At 42.2% G+C, this 26301-nt stretch overlaps 1 protein-coding gene across 4 annotated transcripts in view; it reads left to right on the top strand.

Annotated features, from left to right (window-relative positions):
- LOC133064008 (RNA binding protein fox-1 homolog 1) overlaps window positions 1–26301 on the top strand; it is a 436966-nt gene that overhangs the window by 315290 nt on the left and 95375 nt on the right. For all 4 annotated transcript variants that reach the window (XM_061153952.1, XM_061153950.1, XM_061153951.1 and 1 more), the window contains exon 7: window positions 8295–8348. In XM_061153952.1, the coding sequence (XP_061009935.1) occupies window positions 8295–8348 (54 nt within the window). The remainder of the gene's footprint in view (window positions 1–8294; window positions 8349–26301) is intronic.

The raw sequence follows: 26301 nt of genomic DNA on the forward strand, positions 1-26301 counted from the left end.
TTATTTGGCTAACCCATTTTTTCAGCTTTCAACAACCCAAGACAAAACCTGAAATAGTATAGAAAAATTCTGCAACAGGCTTTGAATGCCCAGTGCTGAAATGAAGCAAACCTCTGATTTAACGTGTCATGGAGTCTTTCTGCTTGGGTAACAGTGATAACTCTGCAACTTTCCAGAGTTAGTACGTGATGGCACCAATCCGACTGTGGGCCTTTTTCTTTAATTACAGAGTAGCAAGTGTGTGTGTGTGTGTGTGTGTGTGTGTGTGCACACACATGCCTAGGCACAGGTGTTCATGTGTGCTGCTGATGTGAGAAAATAAGACAAAGGAAGCCAAATATTCCTTAAGCCATATGTAGGCATATTTATTTTAAAGAGAGGGTTACTAATCAATGTCATACCCAGTGGCTGAAAACTGGACCTGTGGTCCTTGGAAACACAGTTCAAGCCACAATGAATAGTCAACATTTCTGGAATACTGACTGTATGGCATTATGTTAAACATTTTAAAAGCAGCGGGTCCACATAGTGTCTTGTAAAGAAGACGTAGTTATTCCTGTGGTAAAGATGTAAAATTTGAGGCTAGTGGAGATGAAGTAATTAGTGACATCTTCTCCTTTTATTATGACATAACAAAATCCTGTGGCCATGCTGGGTGTTACGAGTGCATCACTGTCACCTGTCATTTTGCAGAACTGCACTCAGACCTCCGCTATAAGAACAAAAAGATTATTCAGTGTGCAGCCCCAAATCTCTGCCACGTTGGCAAGTGCTAGGTTGCTCAGTTGTGTCCAACTCTTTGCACCCCTGTGAACTATAGCTGGCCAGGCTGTCTGTCCAGGGAATTCTCCAAGCAAGAACATTGGAGAAGGTTGCCATCTCCTACTGCAGGGGATCTTCCCAACCCAAAGATCAAACCCACATCTCCTGTGTCTCCTGCATTGGCAGGTGGATTCTTTACCACTGTGCCACCTGGGAAGCCCATGTGTTGGCATAAGTATCTCTTATCCCATTATGGCGGACGCTACCTTCTTAGTTTCCAGAAATAAATCACATGGATCTCTAACCTGTATACCTGAAAGGGGACACTCAGAGGGTTATCCTGTTACATTGACTGTGTATGTGACCTAACTGGGGAAGGATAGTCATGGTAGAATTGACTTTAAAAAAAAAAGAAAAGAAAATCCTAACTGTATAAAGACAGTTGGTTTCTGTAGAGGTGATCATGAAGAATTTTACTATTCAAGTAAAGGATTCTCAAAACTTTACCAATCCTTAATTCATGAGTGCCATCACTACAAATAAAATGTCCCACAAAATGCAATCCAACATCCTGGAAAGACAGGGACCCTCTTAGATCCTTAACAAGCATGACTGTGTTAATAGAGAATATTATCACCACACAGAAAAGAAAGAAACAAGAAAGTGGTAGCTGTGTGAGATGATGGATGTGTTCATTAGCTTGATTATGGAAAAACTTTTATAATGTCTGTATGGCAAATCCGCAAATGGTACACTTTCAGTATAGACACCAATTATACCTCAATAAAGTTGGGGAGGGGAAATAGAGAAGTGAGGATCAACGAAGTCACGTGGAAATGAGAAAATAAAGTGATTTGGGAGATTCATTCATTAGCTACCTCATTCATTCTCACAAACCGTCAAACTCAGGCTTCAGCAAAATTATGGATTACTCAAGTCATCGAATTTTGAGGTCATCCTCAAATGGAAAAGAATCTAACTATCAGTGCCATCATCACATTCATGCATTCCTTTAGGATATCAGTGAATCATCCAACAAAATGTTAAGCAGCTGCAAAGTTTCCAGTGATGAGTAAGATAGGATCCAAAACATGATAAGACACATAGCTAAGACTCCCTGTTGTAGAAGACCACAGTTAATAATATTGTGGAGGACGTAGATTCCATTTCCCAGGACCTTTGAGCTTGCCTGTAAAAGACTGTAGAATGACATAGAAGAGTCTGGAAAACCCTCCCGATCTGAAAGCTCCATCATGAGGGAGTTGAGTGGGCTACTTCCATATTGCTGGTTTTTCCTGAGGACATCAAGCCTCAGAGAAGAGTTAGGGTTTACTGTGCCTGTTGGAGATCAAATATTTATTCTGTCAAACAAGTGGAGAACCATAATCCCAGGAATTTCTTCAATGTAGGAGAAGCATGAGTGTTGGATGTAGCTCTTTTATTTTCTCAGCATTCATAGGAAGGGTGAAAACTGGACAAAAAGAACTGAAACTATATCAAGGTGGATTTTACATCACCTCTGTTTTTTAGGCATTATTGACCTGCAGGGAGGCTGTTGAAACGTTCCACAGAAGAGCTTTCTCAAGTGTGACCTGTAGATATGATGGGACCTACTATATAGGATGTTTGTGGTTATTATGGGAGATGAAGCTTCCTTGGTGGCTCAGCGGTAAGGAATCCACCCATCTCCACAGGAGACAGAAAGAGATTCGGGTTCAATCCTTGGGGTGGGGAAGATCCCCTGAAGGAGGAAATGGCAAGCGGCTCCAGTGTTCTTGCCTGGAAAGTTCTATGGACAGAGGAGATGGGCGGGCTACAGTCCATGGGGGTCACAAAGAGTCAGACACAACTGAGTGATGGAGTCCGCACGAACGCTCACACACACATACACACACACACACAGGAGATGAAATACTCAGCACAGTGGCAGCTACAAAGTGCCCTAAAAATGCAATGACACGGTAATCTCAATAATGAATAGCCATCTTGTTCCTTTTCTTGCTGTGATAGTAAGCTGATAGACATACTAGTTTAAGGATCAAATAGTTGGGTGCCGACAGAGGCCGACCAGGTAAAATAAACAAACAGAGAAGGCCTGAGAAACTTGCAGCCTTTTTGGACTCTCATTTTCATACTGAGCAAAGCAAAATATTTCTCTTCTAGATGGAAAAAAAACCAGCACAGGGTAACCATAAAAGATCACTGATTTTTGGCTCCTAAGCCAAGCATGTAACAGGGAACAGGCAAACTGGGGGCTTAAGTGAGGGTGGCCCCTGGTCACCCCAGCAAACTGGTCCGTAGGGAATTCTTAAAGTTGCCATTTCTGCTTGTATTTGAAGAGAAGCAGAAATCTTGTATCATAGATGAAATTTAAATGTTGACAATAAACATGCATTTCAAAATAAGAAAAAGTTGCTGAGAGAACCGGATGCAATGTGCAAATGACTTTTCATTTTGGGCATTGCCTTCTGCAGCATTTCAAATACCAGATTCCTGGCATCTGCAGTACATGTGTTTGGAAAGCCTCGGGACAGTTTTGGAAACCCCTGTCAGGCATTTAAGGGTGCTTTCTTGAATGTGTTTTCCTTAAAATCCAACTTAGTAAAGCCCTGGAGAAGACATGTGTCGATTTGTTTGTGTGCACAGTCAGACCTGTCTTTTAACACCCAGTACAGCCATAGTTAACACTGAGGACCTCGGTCAGTGTTTTCTGCAGAAGGCTGACAGGTGAACTTTAAGAAGAGGAATTTAAGGAGGGGAGCACTGATTTGGAGGCAGCCCCTTGAGGCGGGGCCGCAGAGGGGTCCTCTAAACAGCTCTTATGTCTGATGTGGAGTGAGACCCCCATGTGTCTGGTGTCTGCTCCATCGCCTTCTTGTATGGGGGCTCTGGGAGGCTGGGAGCCGTGAGCTTTATCAGCAATTCTCCCTTTGCTGTAAGCCTCATTGTTCGGTTTAATGTCCTTGATCAAAATCTCTGAATTCGCGAGGCCTGGGGACGAACACAAACTGCCTTGGAAATTAAAACTGGGATCATTTTGTCTGTCTTCCTGACAGTTCAGGCTCCTGTCTCCAGCAGGGTGATCCCAAGGGTCCCTTCCAGGTACTAGAAGGAGTCGAAGGGACTAGGAGACCATTTGCATGTGATTTGCATGCATTTACATAAACCTGCAAGAGCCCTGTTAAGTCTGAGCAGAGGTGATTTTCAAGGGCTGGATTCTTATTGTCTTTCCCTTGAAGATAGTCACCCCTAATGGTGCCCCCCTTTTTTGTAGGTGTGTATAAGGAAGCAGGTCATTGAGGGCTGGAAGGAGAGCATAGCCAAAAGGAATGAGTCCATTAGAAAAAAGCTCTTTATTCTTTCAGTTCCTTTAGAGCAAAACTAAGTAAATATTTATGGAGCCAAACACAGTTTTATATGTTGGGAATTCACCTCGGACAGCAGTCAGTCCCACTCGCTTTACCATCAATTTTAATGAGGGAGGATGGTTATAAAAACAATTAAGAGCAAGCAAAGAAAGAAAAAAGATAAATCTAGGCGGTGTTAACTGCTTTGCAGAAAACAAAGCTGGGAATCGCACCAGTGAGCCGCCTTAAGAGTAGGGAAGGGAGAAACATTAGGCAGCCCGCCCTGGAGAAGACGTTGTTGTTGTTCAGTTGCCCAGTTGAGTCTGACTCTTTACAACCCGTGGACTGCAGCACGCTGGGCTTCCCTGTCCTTCACTGTCTTCCAGAGTTTGCACAAACTCGTCCATTGAGTCGGTGATCCGTCCAATCATTTCATCCTCTGTCACCCGCTTCTCCTCTTGCCTTCAGTTTTTCCCAGCATCAGGGTCTTCTCCAATGAGTTGGCGCTTCGCATCAAGTGGCCAAAGTATTGGAGCTTCAGCTTCAGTTCTTCCAATGAATATCCAGGGTTGATTTCCTTTAGGATTGACTGGTTTGATCTCCTTGCAGTCCAAGGGACTTTCTAGAGTTTTCTCCAGCGCTACATTTCAAAGGCATCAGCTGTTCCATGCTCAGCCTTCTTTGTGGTCCAATTCTCACATTCGTTCATGACTGCTGGAAAAACCATAGCTTTGACTAGACAGAACTTTTTCGGCAAAGTGATGTCTTTGCTTTCCAATATGCTGTCATAGCTGGTAAACTTTGAGGACTGGGCAGATTTGTCCAAGCAGATCAAGCAGTGGGTACAATCAGAATGCTCTAGACTGATCTAGAAGGATCTTTGGTTCTTTTGAAAAGATTTAAAAGGCCAGTATCACCATAGATTGGAGGGAGGGTAGCAGTGGTACCAAATAAATGGACTGGGATTAGATTGTGTGGACTTACAGGCCAAGGTAAAGAATTTGTGTTCTTTGTACATCAGGAAGCTACTGAATTTGAGTAGCAGTATGACATGCCTGATTGATTTCTTAAAAACTGGTTTGGCCACTATGAAAAGAGTAAGATAAGATGATGAGAGTTAGGAGTTTGTTGCCATGTACTTAAGAAATAGAAATGTCTAGGCTAGCATGGTGGCATTGGTGAGAGAGGGATATAAAGAGAGTAGAAACACCTTTTCAAAGTCTAACCTATAGGATTTTTTAATGGATGGTACAGGATATGTGAGGATTAAGGGAGCATCGAGGCATTATTGATCAAGAATTTTGTTTTGAGGAACGAAGCAGGTGGAGATGCCATTTGCTGAAGGGGGATGTCTTGGTGAGAAATCCACTTCAGAGGGAGGAGGGAAATGAGAAGTTAGGTTTCCATGCCTGAGGTGTGGTTCAGGAATGCCTTTGTTTCTCCTCCAGTGGGAATAGAGTAGCCTCATATAAGAGACAGAACCAGTGATGGGAAGAGGGGAAAACCCTCTTCTGATGTTCCCAGGCTACCTGAGCAGTCTCATTGGATTTCGCTGCTCACAGATCCTAGTTGGCTTCTTGTAGAGGAGACCTGATCAGTTATCTCTCTCAGTTAATGCTGTGACTGTGAGATGGCATGGATTTCCTGAGGAGGGAGAGTATTGTTTTGTTTCTCTCATGTTTATATTGATTGAAAGTTTTCTGTAGGGAGACTTAGTAAACTGGTAGATGATTGGTAGATAGATAGTGCCATGAAGCTGCGTGCCTAAGAAGACATCAGGTCAGCTTTGATAAGAGCTGATAGGTTGATTGATCAATCAAAAGATAGATAATAGAAATGATACAGATGGATGGATGAGTGGATGGATGGACAGATAGACAATAGATGCATTCCATCAGCATCTGGCATGAATGAAATTGCAGCTCACCCTCCACCTCCTGTTGCTGACGATCCTTCAGTTCTGCCATCTCCCACCTCCTCTCCCTTCTCTTCTTGCCTGTTCCTTTGATGCCAGCCCCTGTATGCCAGCCGTTACACTACTGTCCTTTTCAAGGTACTTTTACAAGGTGTAAGATTAAAAACGTCTTCTTTATTTTTTGATTTTATGTGTTCTTTGTGTGCAAAGTATTATAAACCTATATAGCCAATTGTGTCAGTTGCGTATCTAAGCTAACTTTGTTGGACTTACAAACAAATTGGACTTATGCACATGCTCTCAGAATGGAACTTGTTCGTATGTAGGGGACTTAATCTATCTGTCTTCCTCAGTGGCTACAGTCCATGGGGTCACAAAGAGTCAGACATGATTGAGTGCACACACACACACACACACACACACACACACACACACACATACATGCTTCCTTAGTGGATCAGTAGGTTGTGGCTATCTCTCAGCTGTTCTTAAAGGTGCATCACTTGTACCAGGCAGTGGGATGGCACACCTGTCCCTTCCAGAAAAAGCTCCAAGAGTACTTGTCAGAAATACCTCCTCTCACATCACAACTCTCACCATTGCCTTTTCTCAGGAGCATTTAGTAAAGGACCTTTGGTATTTAACCTTCAGCCCAAGGACACAAGGTTTCCCATACCTGTCCTTCTCTGTCTTTCAGCAGTTCTATAATAGATGCTTTCACACACACACACAAAACACTTACCAGAAGGAACAGGAATTAATCACCAAACCCTAAAATATGATCATTTTTTGAGGTGGTGGTTTAGTCACCAAGTCGTGTCCTGCGACCCCATGGACTGTAGCCTGCTAAGCTCCTGGGTCCATGGGATTTCCCAGGCAAGAACACTGGAGGAGGTTGCCACTTCCTTCTCCAGGGGATCTTCCTGACCCAGGGACGGAACCTGTGTCACATGCATTGCAGGTGGATTCTTTAGCACTGAGCCACCAGCCACCAGGGAAGCCTATAGATTGTTCCCTAAATAGTGTGCAATGGGTGTGTAGTGCAGATAGCTTCCTGATTTGCAAATAATCTTGTTTGCTATTTTATTAAGTAGAAGTTTCTAAAGGGCAAGGATTTATTTTACAGAAAAGGCACCATGCAGAACATTTGGAAAATTACAAAATTCTGTTAATCCTATATACAGCTATTTGAAAGTCCTCTTAGATATCATGCATTGACTAAGAATTTGTATGGTTCTTGAATTCTTTAAAATGTATTCCACACAAGCTATAGTGAATAAATGGCATTTTCTTTGGGTTTTAGAAAGCACTTTGGAATTCTATAGGGTCTCTGGGTTGCAATAAGGAATGAAAATTATTAGAATATAGATGCTTGCTCCTTGGAGTAAAAGTTATGACCAACCTAGACAGCATATTAGAAAGCAGAGACATTACTTTGCCAACAAAGGTCCATCTAGTCAAAGCTATGGTTTTTCTGTAGTCATGTGTGGATGTGAGAGTTGGACTATCAAGGAAGCTGAGCATGGAAGAATTGATGCTTTTGAACTGTGGTGTTGGAGAAGAATCTTGAGAGCCCCTTGGACTGCAAGGAGATCCAACCAGTCCATCCTAAAGGAAATCAGTCCCGAATATTCATTGGAAGGACTGATGCTGAAGCTGAAACTCCAGTCATTTGGCCACCTGATGCAGAGAGCTGACTCATTAGAAAAGACCCGGATGCTGGGAAAGATTGAAGGCAGGAGGAGAAGGGGACAACAGAGGATGAGATTGTTGAATGGCATCACTGACTCAATGGACGTGAGTTTGAGTAAACTCTGGGAGTTGGCAATGGACAGGGAGGCCTGGCATGCTGCAGTCCATGGGGTCACAAAGAGTCAGACATGACTGAGCAACTGAACTGAACTGAACTGAAGAATGTTTCTAAAAGAATTCCGTTTTATGTGAGCTTCCAAAATTTTGCAAACTTGATACAAAGAGATGTGGTGGATTGTCTAGCAGTGATACATGAAAGAAGAACAAAATATTTAAGTTATTATAGGGGCTCTAGACAATATGGATATGGGACAGAATCAATGACCATATCCTTTTCAAAAGGTTCATCTGTAGCTGGTCAGTAGTTTCTGTGCTGTTAACGTGTGTAGGCAGAAAATCAAAGAAGGCCATAAATCCATTAAAAAAAAAATACACCAACCCATTTGACTTGTGGTTAACTTGCAATGATATGAGTTGTTGAATCAAATGTGATAACATTTTTGTGTATTTGTTTTAAGGCTGGAAATTGAATCCAGTTGTGGGTGCAGTGTACAGTCCTGAATTCTATGCAGGTAAAGAGTTTCTCTTTGCATGATGTTTTCTTTGTCTTTTCTAAATGTGCTTTGCCTGCCCATAAAGAGTGGGTTTCATCAAATAATCTGAACCAAAAAATTCCTGTCCTCCCAAGTTCGAAATGATTTTTTTAAGGCAAAACCAGAAGTTTTCAAAAAATTGTCAAAAAGATAGAGGGGAATCATGTAAGTTGCATTGTGATATAATCATGAGGCCATGGCCCCTTGTGATGTTTCACATAGATTTTGCCTCAAAAAAAGCATTGAGATTTTGTTCAAGAGCCTTTGAACAAATGGATGGCTGTTCATGCAGGTTTTCTTTCAATGTCCCTGAATGTGTTTTTCAGCCATACCTTTCCATTTGGAGTTGCATTTTTTTTTCCCCCTTGGCAAAGCAGAGAATTGGATTAATTATCCCAATCATGTGGCAGTGAGTTGGAATTGCAAAGAGAATTATTTAGAAAACTAGAAAAGTTAAATTCTCCTTCTTTCTCCATTAATCAATGTTCCATAGTGGTTCCCTTTCTCTCTGCTTTGCCTTCAAGGGTCTATATCTTTCTCTTTGTCCCTTCCTTGCCACCCACCAACTACCACTCAAATCCACTGTCCCAGGGTCATCCATTGTGGGGAGAGAGTAACCTGGAAGCAACAGCAGCTGAGACTGGTTTTTTATTTTTTTGCTCGGCTTTGCCTGTTAACTTCTACCAGTTGTTTTTCCTGCTCATGGGCAAAGCTGCATTGAACATCTGGGATGTTCAACCTAATCAACCTTAGTAGATTTGCCATGTGGAGGTTGAGAAGAAGTCTTGTTTCAATGTGGCCCTTGCTTTTTAATAAGGAGAAATCAATGACCCATTGGTCTGTATCCACTCCTTTGTAATCTCTTAATGGTAAGCCATTCCCCTTGTTTTGTCTCTTCTGAGATGCTCTGCATCAGTCATTTTCCTGAAAGTCCACACTGACCTTAGTGGATGACAAAGGGGTATAGGAAACTTTGATAGCTGCTCAAGCACAAAAACCAACTTGATTTTAAAAGATGGTAAATCTGGAAAGGCCTGACTTGATAGCTGAGTTCCAGATTTTAGATAGACAGCGTTTGGAGTTGTTCTTCATGTGTGAATTTTATTACAAGCCTGGGCTACATCAAGAGACTCTAATAGTGAAATAGTTGTGCTGACTCTTATGGGAGAAGAGGGGGAGGGACCTAGCTTTGAGACTTTCCATGATTATATGGGGGGATCCACTTCCCAAGACGACACATAGCAGGGTAAGGAACGTGGATGTTACTCTCAGGCACCCTGGGATGGGAAGCCTGGTTTCTCTGCTTACCAGCTGTGTGACTCTAGGCAAGTTGCTTAACCTCTCTGTGCCTCAGTGTCTTCATCTGTTCCGTGGGAGGTGGTGGTAGTAAGAAACTCACAGGTATTTATGAGAATTACGTGGGTTGATATATGAAGAGCATTGGTGCATAACCAGCACCATATAAATGTTGGGGAAATACAGATAAATAAGCTAATGCCCCACCTCTCTGCCATAGGGGAAAGTTAACTGAGAGCTGATTCTGCTGAATTCTGGGTGACTCACTAGACTAAAAGATTCACTTCTCAATGTGAGAGAGGACTAGTGCTTCAGGGCTTAGGGTATCCAATCCAGGGGGCACAGACATTGCTGGGGTTGTCCAAAGCTCCAAAGAAATGAAATCTCCTGAAAGGGCAAGGAGGAAGTTGGAAAGCAGCTTCTGTGTATTTGCAGGTGGTGCCCGGTGAGATGGAGCTGCTAGAATAGAAAGGTGGCAGATTTTCTGTGTGTGTGTGCGCCAATGTGCATGTCTTCCCCCCAAAATAATGAGATCAAGAACAGGAAGCTTGACATTGTCCTTTGAGGAGGTAGAGTATGAATGTGTGAGTTGAGTCAGAGAGAAGAAAGTGCATTTTTTCAGCCCCATGCAATATAATTACTGTTCACCTTTGGCTCATGAAACCAGGAAAGCACCAAATATCTCCCTTACAAGTGATTTCAAACCTCTTTGCATGTATGTGAGTATCCAAGAGGTTGTCAAAAGAAACCATCCAGAATGACTTACACATACAAGAATAAATGGATCTGCATAACTCTTAGAGCCTTAGAGCAGCCATTGAAATGAGCCCTGGGCCCAGCCTCAAAAGTCAGATCACTGGACTCTAGGGAAAGAATCAGTTATTAGAAGGGTTACTATTGACTGAGTATTTTTTGGTCAGGCACTGTTTTAAGCACTTTACCTAAATTAATGTATTTGAATCCTCACAGCAGTTTTCCAAATGTAGCATCTAAAGTCCAAAGGGTTTGCATCATGGGATTAAGATTTCACAGCTGGTAAGAAGCCGGCTAGAATTGAAGTGAAGAGCCTGTGTTCTTTGCAACCAGCTTATTCTGCTTTATTTTTTACGAATGTTAGAAGTCATCGTTCTTCCTGAGCATGCCTTCTGATAGTAGATCACGTTACTACTCTGTCCAAATAAGTCAAATTAAAGAGAGAAATGAAACGATCGTTTTGGATTATTCCACCCACCATGCTTGCTGCTTGCACTCAGTCGCTCACTTGTGTCCAGCTGTTTTTAGCCCCATGGACTGTAGCCTGCCAGGCTCTTCTGTCCATGGGATTCTCCAGGCAACAATACTGCAGTGGGTTGCCGTTTCCTCCTCCAGGGAATCCATCATCACATTTAGATGTATTAACTGATTGTGTCAGGGGAAGTTTTCAGGAGCCTGGAAAACTGAATTATTATTTCTATGGGCTGCTCCAGTAAACTTGAATCTTAAAATAAAAGGAGGTGGGGGGCGGGGTGACAGATGAGTAAATGTTACTTGAGGAATCTGAATACTTGTGTTTGGTGTGGCCACTATCTGGGCCGTCCTTCATAACCAGAGGCTGTCTCTTTTTGCCTGTATGTTTGTCTGTGAAGGTAGACAGTGTCCATGAGTGCTCAGTCCTGTCCGACTCTTTGTGACCCCACGGACTGTAGCCTGCCAGGCTCCTCTGTCCATGGGATTCTCCAGGCAAGGATACTGGAGTGGGTTGCCAGAGTTCATGATATTCAGAAATCTGGGGAAATGTTGCTGCAAACTCAACACTCCAGAACAATTCCTTTGAAATACTTGAAGACCCATAAACCCTGAGAATCCTGCTAGCCTCCATTTGAAATTTCAGGCACCTGCGTGTGAGGAATGCATATATGCAAAACAGAGCCGTAGAACGTATTCATTTCCATAACCAGGTATAATGCCTTATGTTATCCGTTTAAATACCCATGACTAAGAATCTAGGGGGCATTCGAAATTTCCCCAAGTGTAAAAATAGTCAGGATTTATCTTGGAATTTTGAATGTGCCCCAGAGCCGAAATGAAGACCATGTCATTGATTTGCTGTGGGTATTTCACAGGTCAGCACTGTATCTACCTGAGATAGAGAACCAGCCTTATTTTATTAGTCATTTCTATATATAAGATTTTTGCATTAATGACAAAGATCACCATATCCCCATAGTATAATCATTGATTTTCTGAAGCTTATGCAGAATTAACAGCCCAGCCTCCAATTGTCTCCCAGAATGGGGCAGGAAAAGTCCACATATTTTGTAAATTAAAATCAATATTTTCAATTTCTCCTTAAGGTAATTTTCCTAATTTAGTGGACTTTTCCCTAACATTTATTTTCTCTTTAATTATAAAATGGCAGGTTATTGATTTTCGTCTATACCCTCTTGACGCCCTGAGTGCATTTTTATTGCTAATGCAGGGTGGGGGTAGGGAGAACAGTTACACCTCTTAATGAGGATCTTTAATTACTAGCTGAACAGTATTAATTTGCTTTGATAAATTATGACACACACTCTCCCTCACACACACGTTCCAGGGGAACCATTTAGAAACCTGTTATGAAAGGTCTTTCACTGGGGGTGGTTTTTCTGAACTCTCATCAAGTTATGCCCACAAGGACTCTTTTAAATGCTTATCCAGTACCAGTCTCCAGAAGCAGATAGACCTAAATCAGCATATTCTATGAACGTATATAAATCTCCTCCAAAGACAAGTGGGTGTTTTCCTATAAAACTAAGCATCAGCAGTGATGATTTTTTTCTAAGCCTAATGATCTTCAGACTCCTTGAGGCATATTCTCATGACAAATGATTGATAAGTCAATAGAAAAAAAAAAATGCCCAGGTGAGTTTCAAAGACTTCAGTCAGCTTCTATGGGCATTCCATTTTAGAGTCAAAATAAAATTGAAGGCACTAAATAGAAGTAGAATATCTGCAAATATCCGTTGCCAGTGTGTGCATGCTAAGTCATTTCAGTTGTGTCTGACTCTATGAAACCCTAGGGATGTAGCCCCCAGGCTCCTCTGTCCATGGGATTCTCCAGGCAAGAATACTGGAGTGGGTTGCCATGCCCTCCTCCAGGGCATCTACCCGACTCAGGTATCAAACCTCAGTCTCACGAATTGGCAGGTAGGTTCTTTACCGTTAGCACCACCTGAGAAGCCCATTGCCAGTAGCATTTCTCAAGTTACTTAGTGTAATTAGAAATAGGGCTTTTAATAGGAGACCTCAACAGGGATCTTACACTTTCCCTGTCATTGTGACAAGTTCCCTTTGTCATCTAATAAAAAGATTTTTTTTTAAAATTATATCCTTAAGGGATAATCAAGATATCAAGCCAACAAAACTGTTGATGGAGAGCACTTTTAATCTTCACACATAAGTGAAACAAAATTAAAATAAATAACAGAAGGCTATACACAGTTGTCAACATGGCGCTGACAAATGGCAAATTCATCCATTTCTTAGTTGCTGGTAAGATGGCTACAGAGCTCACACACACTGTTTATCATATCTGCCAACTCATTTCAGTGATTAAATATTCCATCAGTGGGGCTATAAGGCAGCAGAGCTTAACAAGATTCATAAGATGCACCACTTGAACAAGCATAACTCACTTCCTTGGATGGGGAACACCCCGCCTGCAGAGGAAAATTGGAACAGAGTTAAATTACTCCACAAGTCATTGTCAGTGGAGAAAAGAGATCTTCCAATGCAGTGCAGATCTAAGATAGGGTTAGGTCCTAATGACTGGAAACACACAAAATCAAAAGGAGAGAGATACAGAGCCAATTAACTTGGAAACCTTAAAGATGATGATGATCAATAGTCTAGGTGACACTATTATTATTAGTGGATTTGGCAGTGGGGAGAGGGGAAATAAGGGGTCCTGAGTGCATCTTCCTTCTGAAAATAAATATTTCTGGTTTGGGGGGGTGTGAAACAAAATGACACGTACTCCAAGAAGGGCATTCATGGCTACAAAGTCACATTTGAAAAGTGGCCAGGTCTTATAACTAGGTTATCCTGGGGTTATAGGGAGGATCAGATACAATAATGGGTATAATAGAACTTCGCAGCCTGTAAGGCAAGATAGAAATATAAGAGATTAGTGTGATCACTGAAGTCGCCTGGATTGATTGTGTCCACATCAGCACGAACCTGGCCATGGACCACGTGACTTGATACCAGGCTAGGTGATGGGAAAGAGGATTGGGATCTCAATATAAAGGTTAAAAATGAAGAGGATGGATGAGCACTGTGAGATTGCACGTCTTGAAAGGGCAGCTGTATTTGACCTTGGATTACCTGAACCAAGGTATTGGTTTTCTGTGAGCTCTTGGTCACTGTGAACCATGATTCATCTAAGAATTGGGTCAGGAGAAGGTTAGATGTAGGTCTCCCTGCCAGCTGCCCCTCCACCCCCACTTGACTTTGTTGAGTCCATTACAACTAATAGAATGACCTTTAGCCACACTTTTGGATGGACTTCTTTCCAGTTCCATTCCTGAAATTTGGATACAGTAGCTTCTGACAAAAGTAACATTTGTCCAGAATCTGGGTTAGCCTGACATTTGTTGCTGTTGAAAAATTTGGTCACAGTCCTAGACTTCGGGTTGGACTTGGGGTAATCTACCAAAAGACTGGATACCAAGCATGCCCAGTTTTGGGTGATGGTCTTAGCATCCTGAAAGAGTATGTGCTTAATCGCTCAGTCGTGTCCAACTCTTTGTGATCCCATGGACAGTAGCCTGCCAGGCTCCTTTGTCCATGGGATTCTCCAGGCAAGAATCCTGGAGTGGGTTGCTGTTCCCTTCTCCAGGGGATCTTCCCTACCCAGGGACTGAACTCACATCTCCTGCGTTGCTAGGTAGATTCTTTACCGCTGAGCCACCGGGGATGCCCCCTCACGGCTCTGCACTTCCTTGTATCCCCCCGGAGGACCAGCCCCGCCTGGACTCAGAGCCATGGCGGTGAGGAGCCGCTCTTAATGCACAGTGACCTTTGGCTCGGTGATATTTTGTATAATTTACACATCTGCCAGATTCCAGTGCAGTGCACTTCAGTGAACTGGAACAGAAGAGTCCAGATTGAAGTCCCCAAGCAAAGGATTTTCAGCCTGGAAATGTTCCACTTCATAGAGTTTATCTCGTACATCTGTTTACCTTTGCCTCCCTTTTCGGTTGCAATTCACTGTGCTTCTCCCCTCTCCACCCTGCATCTGTCTTATCAGATTTCAGCCCAGCCCAGCCCACATTTGGCCTTAATTTTTATCTGCGTCCTTCTCTGTCCCACAGAGGGACTGCAGCTCAGCTTTGATGGAGCCCTGTGGGCATTTTTGATCTTCAACCAGGATTAGAACTTGCTTATGTGCTGAAAACGGCATTTCCTAAATAAATGTGTCCCCATTCTGTTGCCTGGAAAGGCCATCAAGGCAAGCTCCCCCCAAAGCGAGGAGTGGCGGGATGGTCCTTGTAGGAGATGCCCCACCTTCAGGCCATGGGAGGAGGATGAGGTTCAGGTATGTGGCTCTGGATAAATTTCACAGGGAAAGTTCTAGGCTACCCTCATCAATATACTCAGCAATATGAAACATTGCAACATAAGCCAACTTTGGGCACTTCCTCTGTGCCAGATTCTGCCTCTCCTCCCATTCTTACAAAAATGTTATAGCCTTATCGTCATTATAGAAATTATGAAACCAAGGTTTCACAGAGAGTTTCTCTCATTCATTTAAATCACGGAACTAGTGTGTGAGGAATCTGTATATCATATGAGCATAACCCTTTTCTGGGCTTCCCTGGTGGCTCAGACAGTTAAGATGCAGGAGACTTGGGTTCGGTCCCTAGGTCGGGAAGCTCCCATGCAGAAATAAACACAAAGCTTATGCCCTGGGGAGGTGTTGTGTTTCTGTTTAGCATTGCACTTGGTAGCAGTTACACAGTTCTGCAGAAGCCCATGAGGTCAGCTGGCTGTCACTCAGTTACATGATGTCCATCAAGGAAGGGCCAAAGACAGAGGCTGTGAATAAATTCACACATACCACTGGCTTCCCTTAACTCATCCTTTATCTCAGAGTAACAGCCTCGAGGACCTGGGAAGCATCAAGCACTGTGGCAGGCGCTGGGGTAGCAGTGATTCCCTCCAGAACTTGGCGGAGCAATAAAGGATTCAGACAAATAAACTCAGGTTTAATAAATAATGGGCTTCCCGAGTAGCTCAGTGGTAAAGAATCTGCCTGCAATGCAGGAGATGCAGGAGACATGGGTTTGATCCCTGGGTCAGGAAGATCCCCTGGAGGAGGACATGGTAACCCACTCCAGTATTCTTGCCTGGAGAATCCCATGGACAGAGGAGCCTGGCAGGCTACAGTCCATAGGGTTGCAAAGAGTCGGGCATGACTGAAGAGACTTGAGCATGCATGCACACACATAATAAATAATGGTACCTCCTGAAAGACTGGAAAATAGCCAGGCTCTCTGCCTTAAAAGGGGTGCCATAAATTAGTTGTGAAAGGATAAGTAAGAGTTTGCCAGGAAAGAAGGCAGCGAGAAAGGCATTGTAGGGCTGAGTAAGAAGGAATTTGGTAGTGTACAAAGGAGTTTCTCAACCTTTATCTTCAGAATCCATTGAGAAAATTCTAAAAAGAAACAAAAATAATACAAGTACTTGATGTTCATCTGAGATGGGAATTACTGGGGCAAAATCAGGTTTCTCCAGAGGCTGCAAAGTATTGACTAAGATCAGAGAGAACCTTCTAGAGAAAAGTTGCAAAAGACTTGATAATACCATAATCTGGATTCTGGAATTTATCTTTTGGTGGTTGACAAAGGCTTCCCTGGAGGCTCAGACAGTAAAGAATCTGCCTGCAACGTAGGAGACCTGTGTTCAATCCCTGGGTCGGGAAGATCCCCTGGAGGAGGGCATGGCAACCCACTCCAGTATTTTGTGGAGAATTGCATGGACAGAGAAGCCTGGCAGACTGCAGTCCATGGAGTCACAAAGAGTCAGACACAACTGAGTGACTCTCACACATACACACACACACACACACCCCTATTGAAAGCTCTGATTAAAAAAAAAAAAAAAAAGAACACTTAGTGATGAGTTAGTACACAGATCTATATTCAAAACAAATAGGAGTCTAATCATGAGGAGCATACATGGATTAACCCTGAAAGACTGAAAGATGTAAGATCACATCAGTGACTGGTCCCCAGGCCCAGAAACCGGGTTCTTGACAGACCCCAGGATAACAACATGGTGTTAAATAACCAAAGCTGTTACCTTGATAAAGTGTTTCCTAGATTTGTCTAAAAACTTTTCTTAGGAAAGAAAGCAAATTACCTGAGATTTTAAAAAATGAGATGGATTAATTTTTCTCTTTAAGTTTTAACTGGAGCTGCCATTCTGTCCTAAACCATTTTGTTTCTAAGATTTTTTTTTTTTTTGCTTTCCACTTTTAGTGTTCACTTCAAAATTTATGGTTCACTGATAATAGCCCAGGCAATTAAGTTGTTGTGTAAATAGAGACAAATTGGCCAAATATTGTTTAATACACTTTATGTTAATTATATGTATATACTTATTCTCCAAGCATAAAAATGAAGTTGTCCCTTTTTCTTTTTAAAAAATGTAGTGTTGAAGAACCAACACACAAATGGCAAAACCCTCCTTAGACTAACTGCATTGATGACAGTTAATGCAATTCCAGAACTTCTATGGAACTGTTACAACCCATTACAGTCAAAATATTGGTTTATGAAAAATTAATAAAGCCAATGGAAAATGGAATCCAGCATCTGCATTAGCTATTAACACCAAAAGAATCAGCCAGAATTAATTATGCTGCATGATACATTCTAATGAGTTTTTCATTAAACTGTATACCATTATGGAAACTAAACAAGGATTATTCAAAGAATAATGCCAACGGCTATTATTTTTTTTTGAGAGAGATTAAATTAGTTAATGGGTTATACATTTAAATCTGATGCAAAGGTTAATCGATGTACACTCATAATTGTTTTAAACTCAGTATCATTTGGAAAACAAGAACACCCCAATATCACTGATATTTTCTCTGAAGAAAAATATGAATTTATTTGTATGTTTCTAGTGTTTGTTTGATATATTGATACATGTGGCATTGTAAAGACTGAAACCCACTATATTACTTCTCTGTCATTTTCAAAACCAATTTTCACCAGGTGAAATAGTGTACTTGCTATCAGCCTGTGTGTGTGTGTAGTGTAAGAGGCAAATTTATATAAATGTATCTTATTACTCTGAGAGGGGCTTCCCAGGTGGTGCTAGTGGTAAAGGGGGTGGGGGGGCACAGATGTGGGTTCAATCCCTGGGTTGGGAAGATCCCCTGGAGGAAGGCATGGCAACCCACTCCAGAATTCTTTCCTGGGAAATCCCATGGACAGGGGAGCCTGGCAGGCTACAGTCCTTTGGGTCACAAAGAGTCGGATACGACTGAATGACTTAGCCAGCATGTGCTCTTTGAGAGATTCAAAGTTGAAGTATTTTCTATTCTTACCAAAAGAAAGAGGTCAGGATTTAAACCTAATCTGGGATAAGAAGGAAATTCAAGATGAATCTCTACAACCATCCCATGAGTACACCCAGTTCCTCTTAAAATCCAGTCCTGTAATAGTAAGTCAAGTATAAGAAGGGGGCACCAGGGAGAGCTTCCGGGTGTTTTGGACTCTCATAGCATCGTAGAGGTTCTTACTTCAAAAGATGAGAGGCAGAGAGGGAGAAAGCCCACCTGACTCCTTTGCAGAGACTACTGTCTTTGCAGGCCGATGTTTCCAGCCAAAGCATAATTTGTAATTTGTGTTTAACCCTGAGCAGAGAGTGCACACTAAAATATCTTCAGGAGGAGGCTGTGAGACAGGTAAATGAAATGTGCAAATTGAAAGAGATACTAAGTGTTTTGCAGTTACTTTCCAGTCTTAAGATGTTTTCCATTAATTCTGTTACATTTAGCATTATATTGTTGATCAATCAAAACAGTATGTTTTTGTTGTTTAATCGCTAAGTCATGTCAGATTCCTTGCGACCCCATGGACTGTAGCCCACCAGGCTCCACTGTCCGTGGGATTTCCCAGGCAAGGATACTAGAGTGGGTTGCCATTTCCTTCTCCAGGGGATCTTCTCAACGAAGGGATGGAACCCACGTCTCTTGCATTGGCAGGCAGATTCTTGACCATTGAGCCACCAAGGAAGCCCCCAATCAAAATAGAATAGTAGTTACCAATTTGCTACTACTTTGTTAAACAAACAAAACCAAGAGAACAAAGTAAGTCTCCAATGGATCATATTTTGAGATTCCAAATAGTAGCAATTACTATTTCTGTTATTATTACTGAGATCACTTACTGATTAGCTACTATTTGCCAAACGCTTTCGTGTGATCATTTTAATCCTTCCAACAATACTCAATGAAATTGATAGTTTGTCCCTGTTTGGCAGATAAGAAAACTGGAGGCTCAAGGGTATTAAATGATGAGGTCCAAAAAAACTGAGCAAAGCTAGAGAACAAAACTAAGCCTGAAAGTTTCCGAAAATCATGCTTTCCAGATGCTCTATCTGAGCTTAAGGGTTCACTATTTCTCCTCTGTTTCCTTCCTCCATGTCTTGCTTCTATTTTGCAAGTGGGATTTTTTCTTACCTACAGAAGATACAGCCTCCCCACAGACTTCCTTGGGTGGAATTAAAACCCTACCGCAGATTCTTCAAGTCGATCAGGAGCTTCTAGATGTTAATAACATCTTTAGCCTGGAAGAGTCAGATGTTTTCAGCCAGATGACTGCAGAATCTTTAGACATAGTTTTGTTGAAATGGGTTTGGTGAATATTTATCAGGCCTTGCCTGGAAAATTGCATGGACAGAGGAGCCTGGTGGGCTACAGCCCATAGGGTCGCAAAGAGTCAGCCACGAATGAATTGAGTTACACACGCGCACACATGCACAGATTATTTATCATTCCAAGGTTAGAGAGGATGTTTTATCAACTCTAAACCAAGTGTCACTGTTGATAAGTTTCATGAGAGAGTCTGAGCTTCGGAGTCATGCCAGGCTGGCTCGGATTTCGGTTTTGTCTGATGTTTTTCTGCCTCTCAGCCTTAGTTTCCCTGTAGATTTAATAAGAAAAAAAAGTTCCAGTGCTTGTAGAACATACTTGAACCAGGAGCAGAAACTCGGTGTCATCTTATCAGTCTTGTTAATATCAGCTGTATTTAAGATTGTTTATATAGTTCTTAGGTTTCCCAGGTGACATGGTGATAAAGAACCTGCCTTCCAATGCAGGAGACTGGGTTCAATCCCTGGGTCGGGAAGATCCCTTGTAGGAGGAAATGGCAACCCACTCCAGTATTCTTGCCTGGAGAATCCCATACACAGAGGAGCCCGGTGGTCTACAGTCCGTGGGTTGCAGAGAATTAAACATGACTGACCAGCTGAGCACACACATACGCCCTATAGTCCCTACGTTACCATGTTACTGTTGCTGCTAATCCTGGAATCCCCTAGGAGCCTGTAGAAATGTAAACTCTCAGGCCCCACCCCATGGGGTCTCAAAGAGTGGGACATGATGGAGCAGCTAACACTTTCACTTTCTTTCATACCTACTAGATCAGCAAGTTCATTTAAAAAGTGTCCTGGCCCAACCCATTGATTCAGTGAGTATTAGCATTTGAGAAGCAAGGCTCTAAGATGGCCCTATCTATATATTGATGCCTATGACCCAGAAGGCCAAATGCCTTAGGAAATAAAACTTATTTTCATCGTTTTTCTTATATCTGAATGATTATCCTTTCACAAATGTCTTATGGGACCATATTTCTCCTTGTTCCGTTCAAACAACAATGAATTAGAAAGAAATTTGGGTGAAGTGTTAGAAAAAAAGAACATACCTTCAGACTCTTTGGGGATATTCATTTTTAACAAAGAAAATTTAAAAATTTGGCAAATATTGATAAAATGATACCTTCTGAAATTTTTAGTGCCCACTTCTTGGGAAGGGGCTAAGGCTGTCCTGAAAGACAATTATTTGTAGTATTGTTCCAAATAAAAAGTAGACTTTAGAACAATGGTCCCTAAACATGTTCTGAAAGGTCCTGTCAGGCTCCTCTGTTCATGGAATTCTCCAGGCAAGAATAGTGGAGTAGGTAGCCATTCCCTTCTTCAGGGGATCTTCCTGACCCAGGGAACAAACCTGGGTCTCCTATATTGCAGGCAGATTCTTTACCATCTGAGCCACCAGGGAAGCCCTATAGGGGTCCAGGTAGCAAATACTTTAGTCTTTGTGGGCCATATGTTCTCTGTTGCAATTACTTAGCTCTATCATTGTAGCATAGAGCAGCCATAAATAAGATGCAAGTGAATGAGTATAGTTGTGTTCCAATAAAACTTTATTAATACTAAAATTTGAATTTTATATAATTTTCACCTATCATCAAATATTATTCTTCTACTGATTTTTTTCCCCTCAGTCATATAAAAATGTAATTATTCTTAGCTCATGGCCATACAAAAAGGTGGTAGGCCAGATTTGGCTAAAAATCTGTAGCTTGCCTGCACCTAATTTAAAAGATTAGTTTTGAATCCCTTCATGTCCACCTGAAACTATCACAACATTGTTAATCAGCTATACCCCAAAACAAAATTAAAAGTTTAAAAAAAACATTAGCCTTAAGTCCATGGGTCCAGAAATCCCGTTGGTTTATTTTGCATTTAGCACCACAATAATTCTGTCTGTGTAACCCTGGGCAAAATGCTAAAACTCTCAATGTCTCAGTATCCCCATCTGTTAAATGGGTATAATAGTAGTACTTGTCTTATAGGGTAAATTAGGGGATAATCCAAAGGAAACATTGAGAGGGTTTGCCTGGCACATAGCAAGTCTTCAATAAGCAGTTTTTGGAACTGTTACTATAACATTTGAGGATCCAATATATTTATTATCTTATTGAGTCAATTAAATGTTTTCTGTAGAATCCTCTATTAGCCTAAATTTGGGAGGCAGGAGAACAAAGTGAAGTGAGTCATTACATTTTTTAAACAATAAAGAATCAGGGAGAAAATTGTACACATATCTGATGTACTATCCTTTTTCTCTGCAATTTTGTCACAATAAAAAGTGAAAAGAAAAAAGTGATGTGTTTCTAAATAGGAAAATCAAAACTTACTAAATAAATTGGAATGAGGGATTATTTACACTATAGGCAGATTCACTCCAGGGCTCCTTTAAATATGGAAATCCCTTGGCACAATTAAAACATGATTTGATTTATAAGAATTAAACATACACACTGCATTTTCTGCAGCCTCTGTGCCTAAATGGAAATACCTCGGTACGTAAAACGCTCCCATAACCCTTCAGAGAAGCTCATCTTTCAGGCATGTATAAAAGCTTTAGGTATTAGCTGTGAAAATATGCTTACACGGATTAGCTCAATGCTAGTCTATGTTCAAAAATGCATAACTATAAAAACCAAAATCGTCCACAGCCCTTCGGGGCTTTGGATAAATTTATCAATTGGAAGCGGTTACCTTCATTGGCAGGGACAAGAGAACAGAAGTTTGATGCTTATATGACCCTTCATAGGGAACCCTCACGATAGCTCATTATTGGTCCTTAAGGCTAAGGTAGGGTTATTAGGACAAAGTACCATTGACTGGGTACCATCTCTTCAAAAACAGACATTGACTTTCTCACATTTCTGGGGTCTAGAAGTCTGGGATTCAGGTGTTGGCAGGATTTGACTTCTGAGACCTCTCTCCTTGACTTGTAGATGCCCATCTTCTCCTGTGTCTTGGGTCTTTACTGGGTCCGCCTTCTGCATCTGTGTCCTAATTCCTCTTTTTTATGGGGACATTGGTTGTGGGAATTAGGTTCTACCCTCATTTTACCTTAATCACCTCTTTAAAGTTGCTTTCTCCACACACACTCGTCTCCTGAGCTACTAGGTGTAGGATTTCCATGTATGAATTTTGAGAGACCACTCAGTCCATTACAGTAGAACAAAGAGTGTGTGTGTCTTTTTCCTGGATGAGGAACCAAGGGTGACCTCTCTAGGACTGTGTAATTGATGACTGTGTGCCTTCTTCCGCAGCCAGCCTCCGCAGAACTTGACAGGACTAGCTCAGACTAGAAGCGAGGTACACTTTGATGTTGCAATGCTCCCAAGCAAAGACAAAATTGGTCAACGGACAATAGGGTCGAGATGAAAAGTAAATCAATTCTGGCCTTTTTGCCCACAGAAGTATTCAGACCAAAGATACGTAACCATTTTAGTTTTGATTATAAATATATGGAGATGACCTTGGGCCTGGTTCACTCTGAGCTCATCTGCAGAGCCTTGGATTGCTCTGCTGGGCTGCTGAGGGTTGTTCAGTCACTAAGGCTTGTCTGACTCTCTGTGACCCCATGGACTGTTGCCCGCCAGGCTCCTCGGTCCATGGGATTCTCCAGACAAGAATACTGCAGCGGGTTGCCATTTCCTTCTCCAGGGGACCTTCCTGACCCAGTGATTGAACCCACATCTCCTGCTTGGCAGGCGAGTTCTTTACCACCTGCCGGATGGAGACAAATAGATCCAGTTTCTAGGAGGAGGAGAAGTGAGTGGGAAGGGAGGGGAGTTACCTCAGGGGAAGGAAACTTCCTGGGAGAAGGACCAGCCTGTGTGATGACCTAGAGGTGTGAAACTGCACCCTTGTTCCAGTTGACTTGCATCCAATTTCATCACCTAAGGGTTGGCAGCAGAGAGAAAAAAAAAAAAATGTAGACACTTTCTCCTTCCTGTCTGTGCTAGGAGACACTCCCGCTGGGCTTCTTCTTGCCCTTCCAAGGGCCAGAAATGGTCCTCTGTACAGTGGGGAATCTCCAGGTGAGAAGGAGAATTGAGCTGCCCCATCTGAGGTCTGGATCCTGGCTCACCGGCCCCTGCGGGAGATGCCAAATCCTGCCTGAGAGTGGCCCAGGGGATGTACCTCTTGCCAGATGTTGGGATGCTGGTGGTTGTGGCTCTCTGAGTATCAAGTGACAGGCTTTGCCAACAGCTCCAGTGATCCCAAGATCACGGTCAGTCACACTGAGCCCGGTCCCTGCCAGTTGCAGATAGAGTCATCAGCATTGCAGGAAATGGATGAGCAGGCTGCCCAGGTTTCTCTTAAACTGGATGAGTCAACCTTCAAAGAACCAGAAAAGAGAAGATGAGTAAGACCTGTAGGCATGCAAACCCCCAGCTATCAACAAGGGACGGAAAGGTTGGCTGGGAAAAGCACTGTTTTTATCAAAGAAAATAGAAATGAGGAAGTCTTTAAAAACATAATCATTTAATCACATTCATGAATCCCTCTGAGAACCAGGTACTTTGGTGGGCATGGCAATCCACTCCAGTATTCTTGCCTGGAGAATCCCGTGGACAGAGGAGCCTGGCGGGCTGCAGTCCATGGGGTCCGAAAGAGTCGGACATGATTGAAATGACTTAACATGCACGCACGGGGATAAAAGGATGAGTATGATTTGGCTCTGATCCAGGGGAATTATCTGCAGCTGAGACCAATATGTAAATAAAAAGTTGTAATACAGCATATCAAAGGATCTACTAGGGAGATTTTTAAGTGTGATAGGAGCATTGAAGATGGAGTAATTAATTAACCCCTGGGGACTGGGAAGAGAAGAGGTGACTTTTAAACAATGCAGAAGGGTCGAGGTGGAGGACAGCCTTTTTTTTTTTTTTTTTCAATTGAACCACATGTAATTGTCAATGTTCAACCATCTTTGACATAAGAAAAGTCAATTTCATATGATTTAACCTAAATCCCCTGGAGGAGGAAATGACGACCACTCCAGTATTCTTGCCTGGGAAATCCCACGGACAGAGGAGCCTGGCAGCTTACAGTCCACAGGGTCTCAGAGAGTTGGACACGACTTATTCACTAAACAACAAGAGCAGGAATAGAATAGAGATTTCATCCCATCTGCCGAGGCTGACCTAGTGGTAGTAACTGCCTGGAAACTATTAAGAATGACCCAGAGGATCCCAGGCTAATAGAAAAAGATACTGTTGAAATTTGATGAAAGGTTTCTCCTGGCTAATGGGTGGATGGATACTAGAATGGATGGATAATGGAATGGGTAGATACTGGTATAAATGGAACATACCTGCCATCCTTAAATTCTAAGGAATTTATAAGCAGAGGCATAGAAGTCTGAGAAATACCAATATCAGCATAATAACTAGTCATTTCTTGGTAGTTGGAGGTGGTGGGTCTATATTTGGGGGTGATGGCAGAGGCAGATCAGAGACTCTGTTCGAGAGACTCGTTAGAAAACTCAGTCAACGCTGTATCACAAAGTGCCTTAAAAAAAAACAAAACCTTTATTGGAGAATAGTTGATTTATATCGTTGTGTTGCTTTCTACTGTACACAAAGTGATTCAGTTATATACGTACATACATCCACTCTTTTTAGATTCTCTTCCCATATAGGTTATCTCAAACTGCCTTGATGACCTTATAAACACTCTTTTTTTTTTAGAAAAATATATTTTTATTGAAGGATAATTGCTTTACAATATTATGTTGACTTCTACCATACATCAACATGAATCAGTCACAGGTATACATATGGTACACGCTCTTTACTGCGGTTTGTACCCTGTTATCTGTTTGACTTTTTAGATAAACACATGTTAGCTGCCCACACCTAAAAAACACACAGAGGTGACAGTGTTCTACTATGCTCCTTTGGTTTTCTTTACTTCAAAACTTTCTTGTAAGGAAAGGTCACAAAGTACTAAGAGAACCTACAATAAACACTTTGCAAATTAAATTGGAGAATGTTTTCAGATAAAATAAAAGCCAAGTCCTGTGACAGTATGGATTTTGTTTTACAAAGGTCAAAATCATCGCATAAAGATTTTTTTTTTTTTTTGCTACAAAGAGAACATCCAGAGTTATTTCTGTCTTTTTCTGAGGATCCACAGCATAAGAAAATGAGGAAAACATCATTATGCACTTCCAGAATTTAGCCTTCTGGAGAGAATCTGTGTGGTGTCCCAGAGGGCTTCGCTCTGTCACAGAGCACAGTATTGAAAACTGTCCCTAAGTCCTTAACTGCACAATACTGAAATGCCCTTCTGGATATGTTTTTGCTATGGTTATATTATTTTTCTTTGGAAACCTCGGCACCAAAGGAGGAGGACATGGCAGCCCACTCCAGTGTTCTTGCCTGGGGAATCCCATGAACAGCGGATCCTGGCGGGCTACGGTCCATGGGGTCTCAAAGAGTCCGACACGGCTGAGCACGCACGCACACACACACCACTCAGTCTAGAGGTTCTAACTTCCTTTCCTTGATGTTGGGAAAGACAAGAAAGGATTCCAGAAGCCCTTCCTAGGGCAGGTCTCCAAGGATGTAGGTGAGTTGATGGGAAGTCAGGGCTGCTTCTCCTGAGAGATGGCTTCCCAGTGGCAAGGATGACAGGAAAAAAGAGGAACAAGTAGAGGGGATTGACCTTGCCCATCCAAGGAAGGGAACAGAAACCACAGGAGCCCTTATCCATCATTAGCAAGGGG

Source organism: Dama dama, chromosome 10, assembly GCF_033118175.1.
Source record: "Dama dama isolate Ldn47 chromosome 10, ASM3311817v1, whole genome shotgun sequence".
Classification (NCBI taxonomy): Eukaryota; Metazoa; Chordata; class Mammalia; order Artiodactyla; family Cervidae; genus Dama; species Dama dama.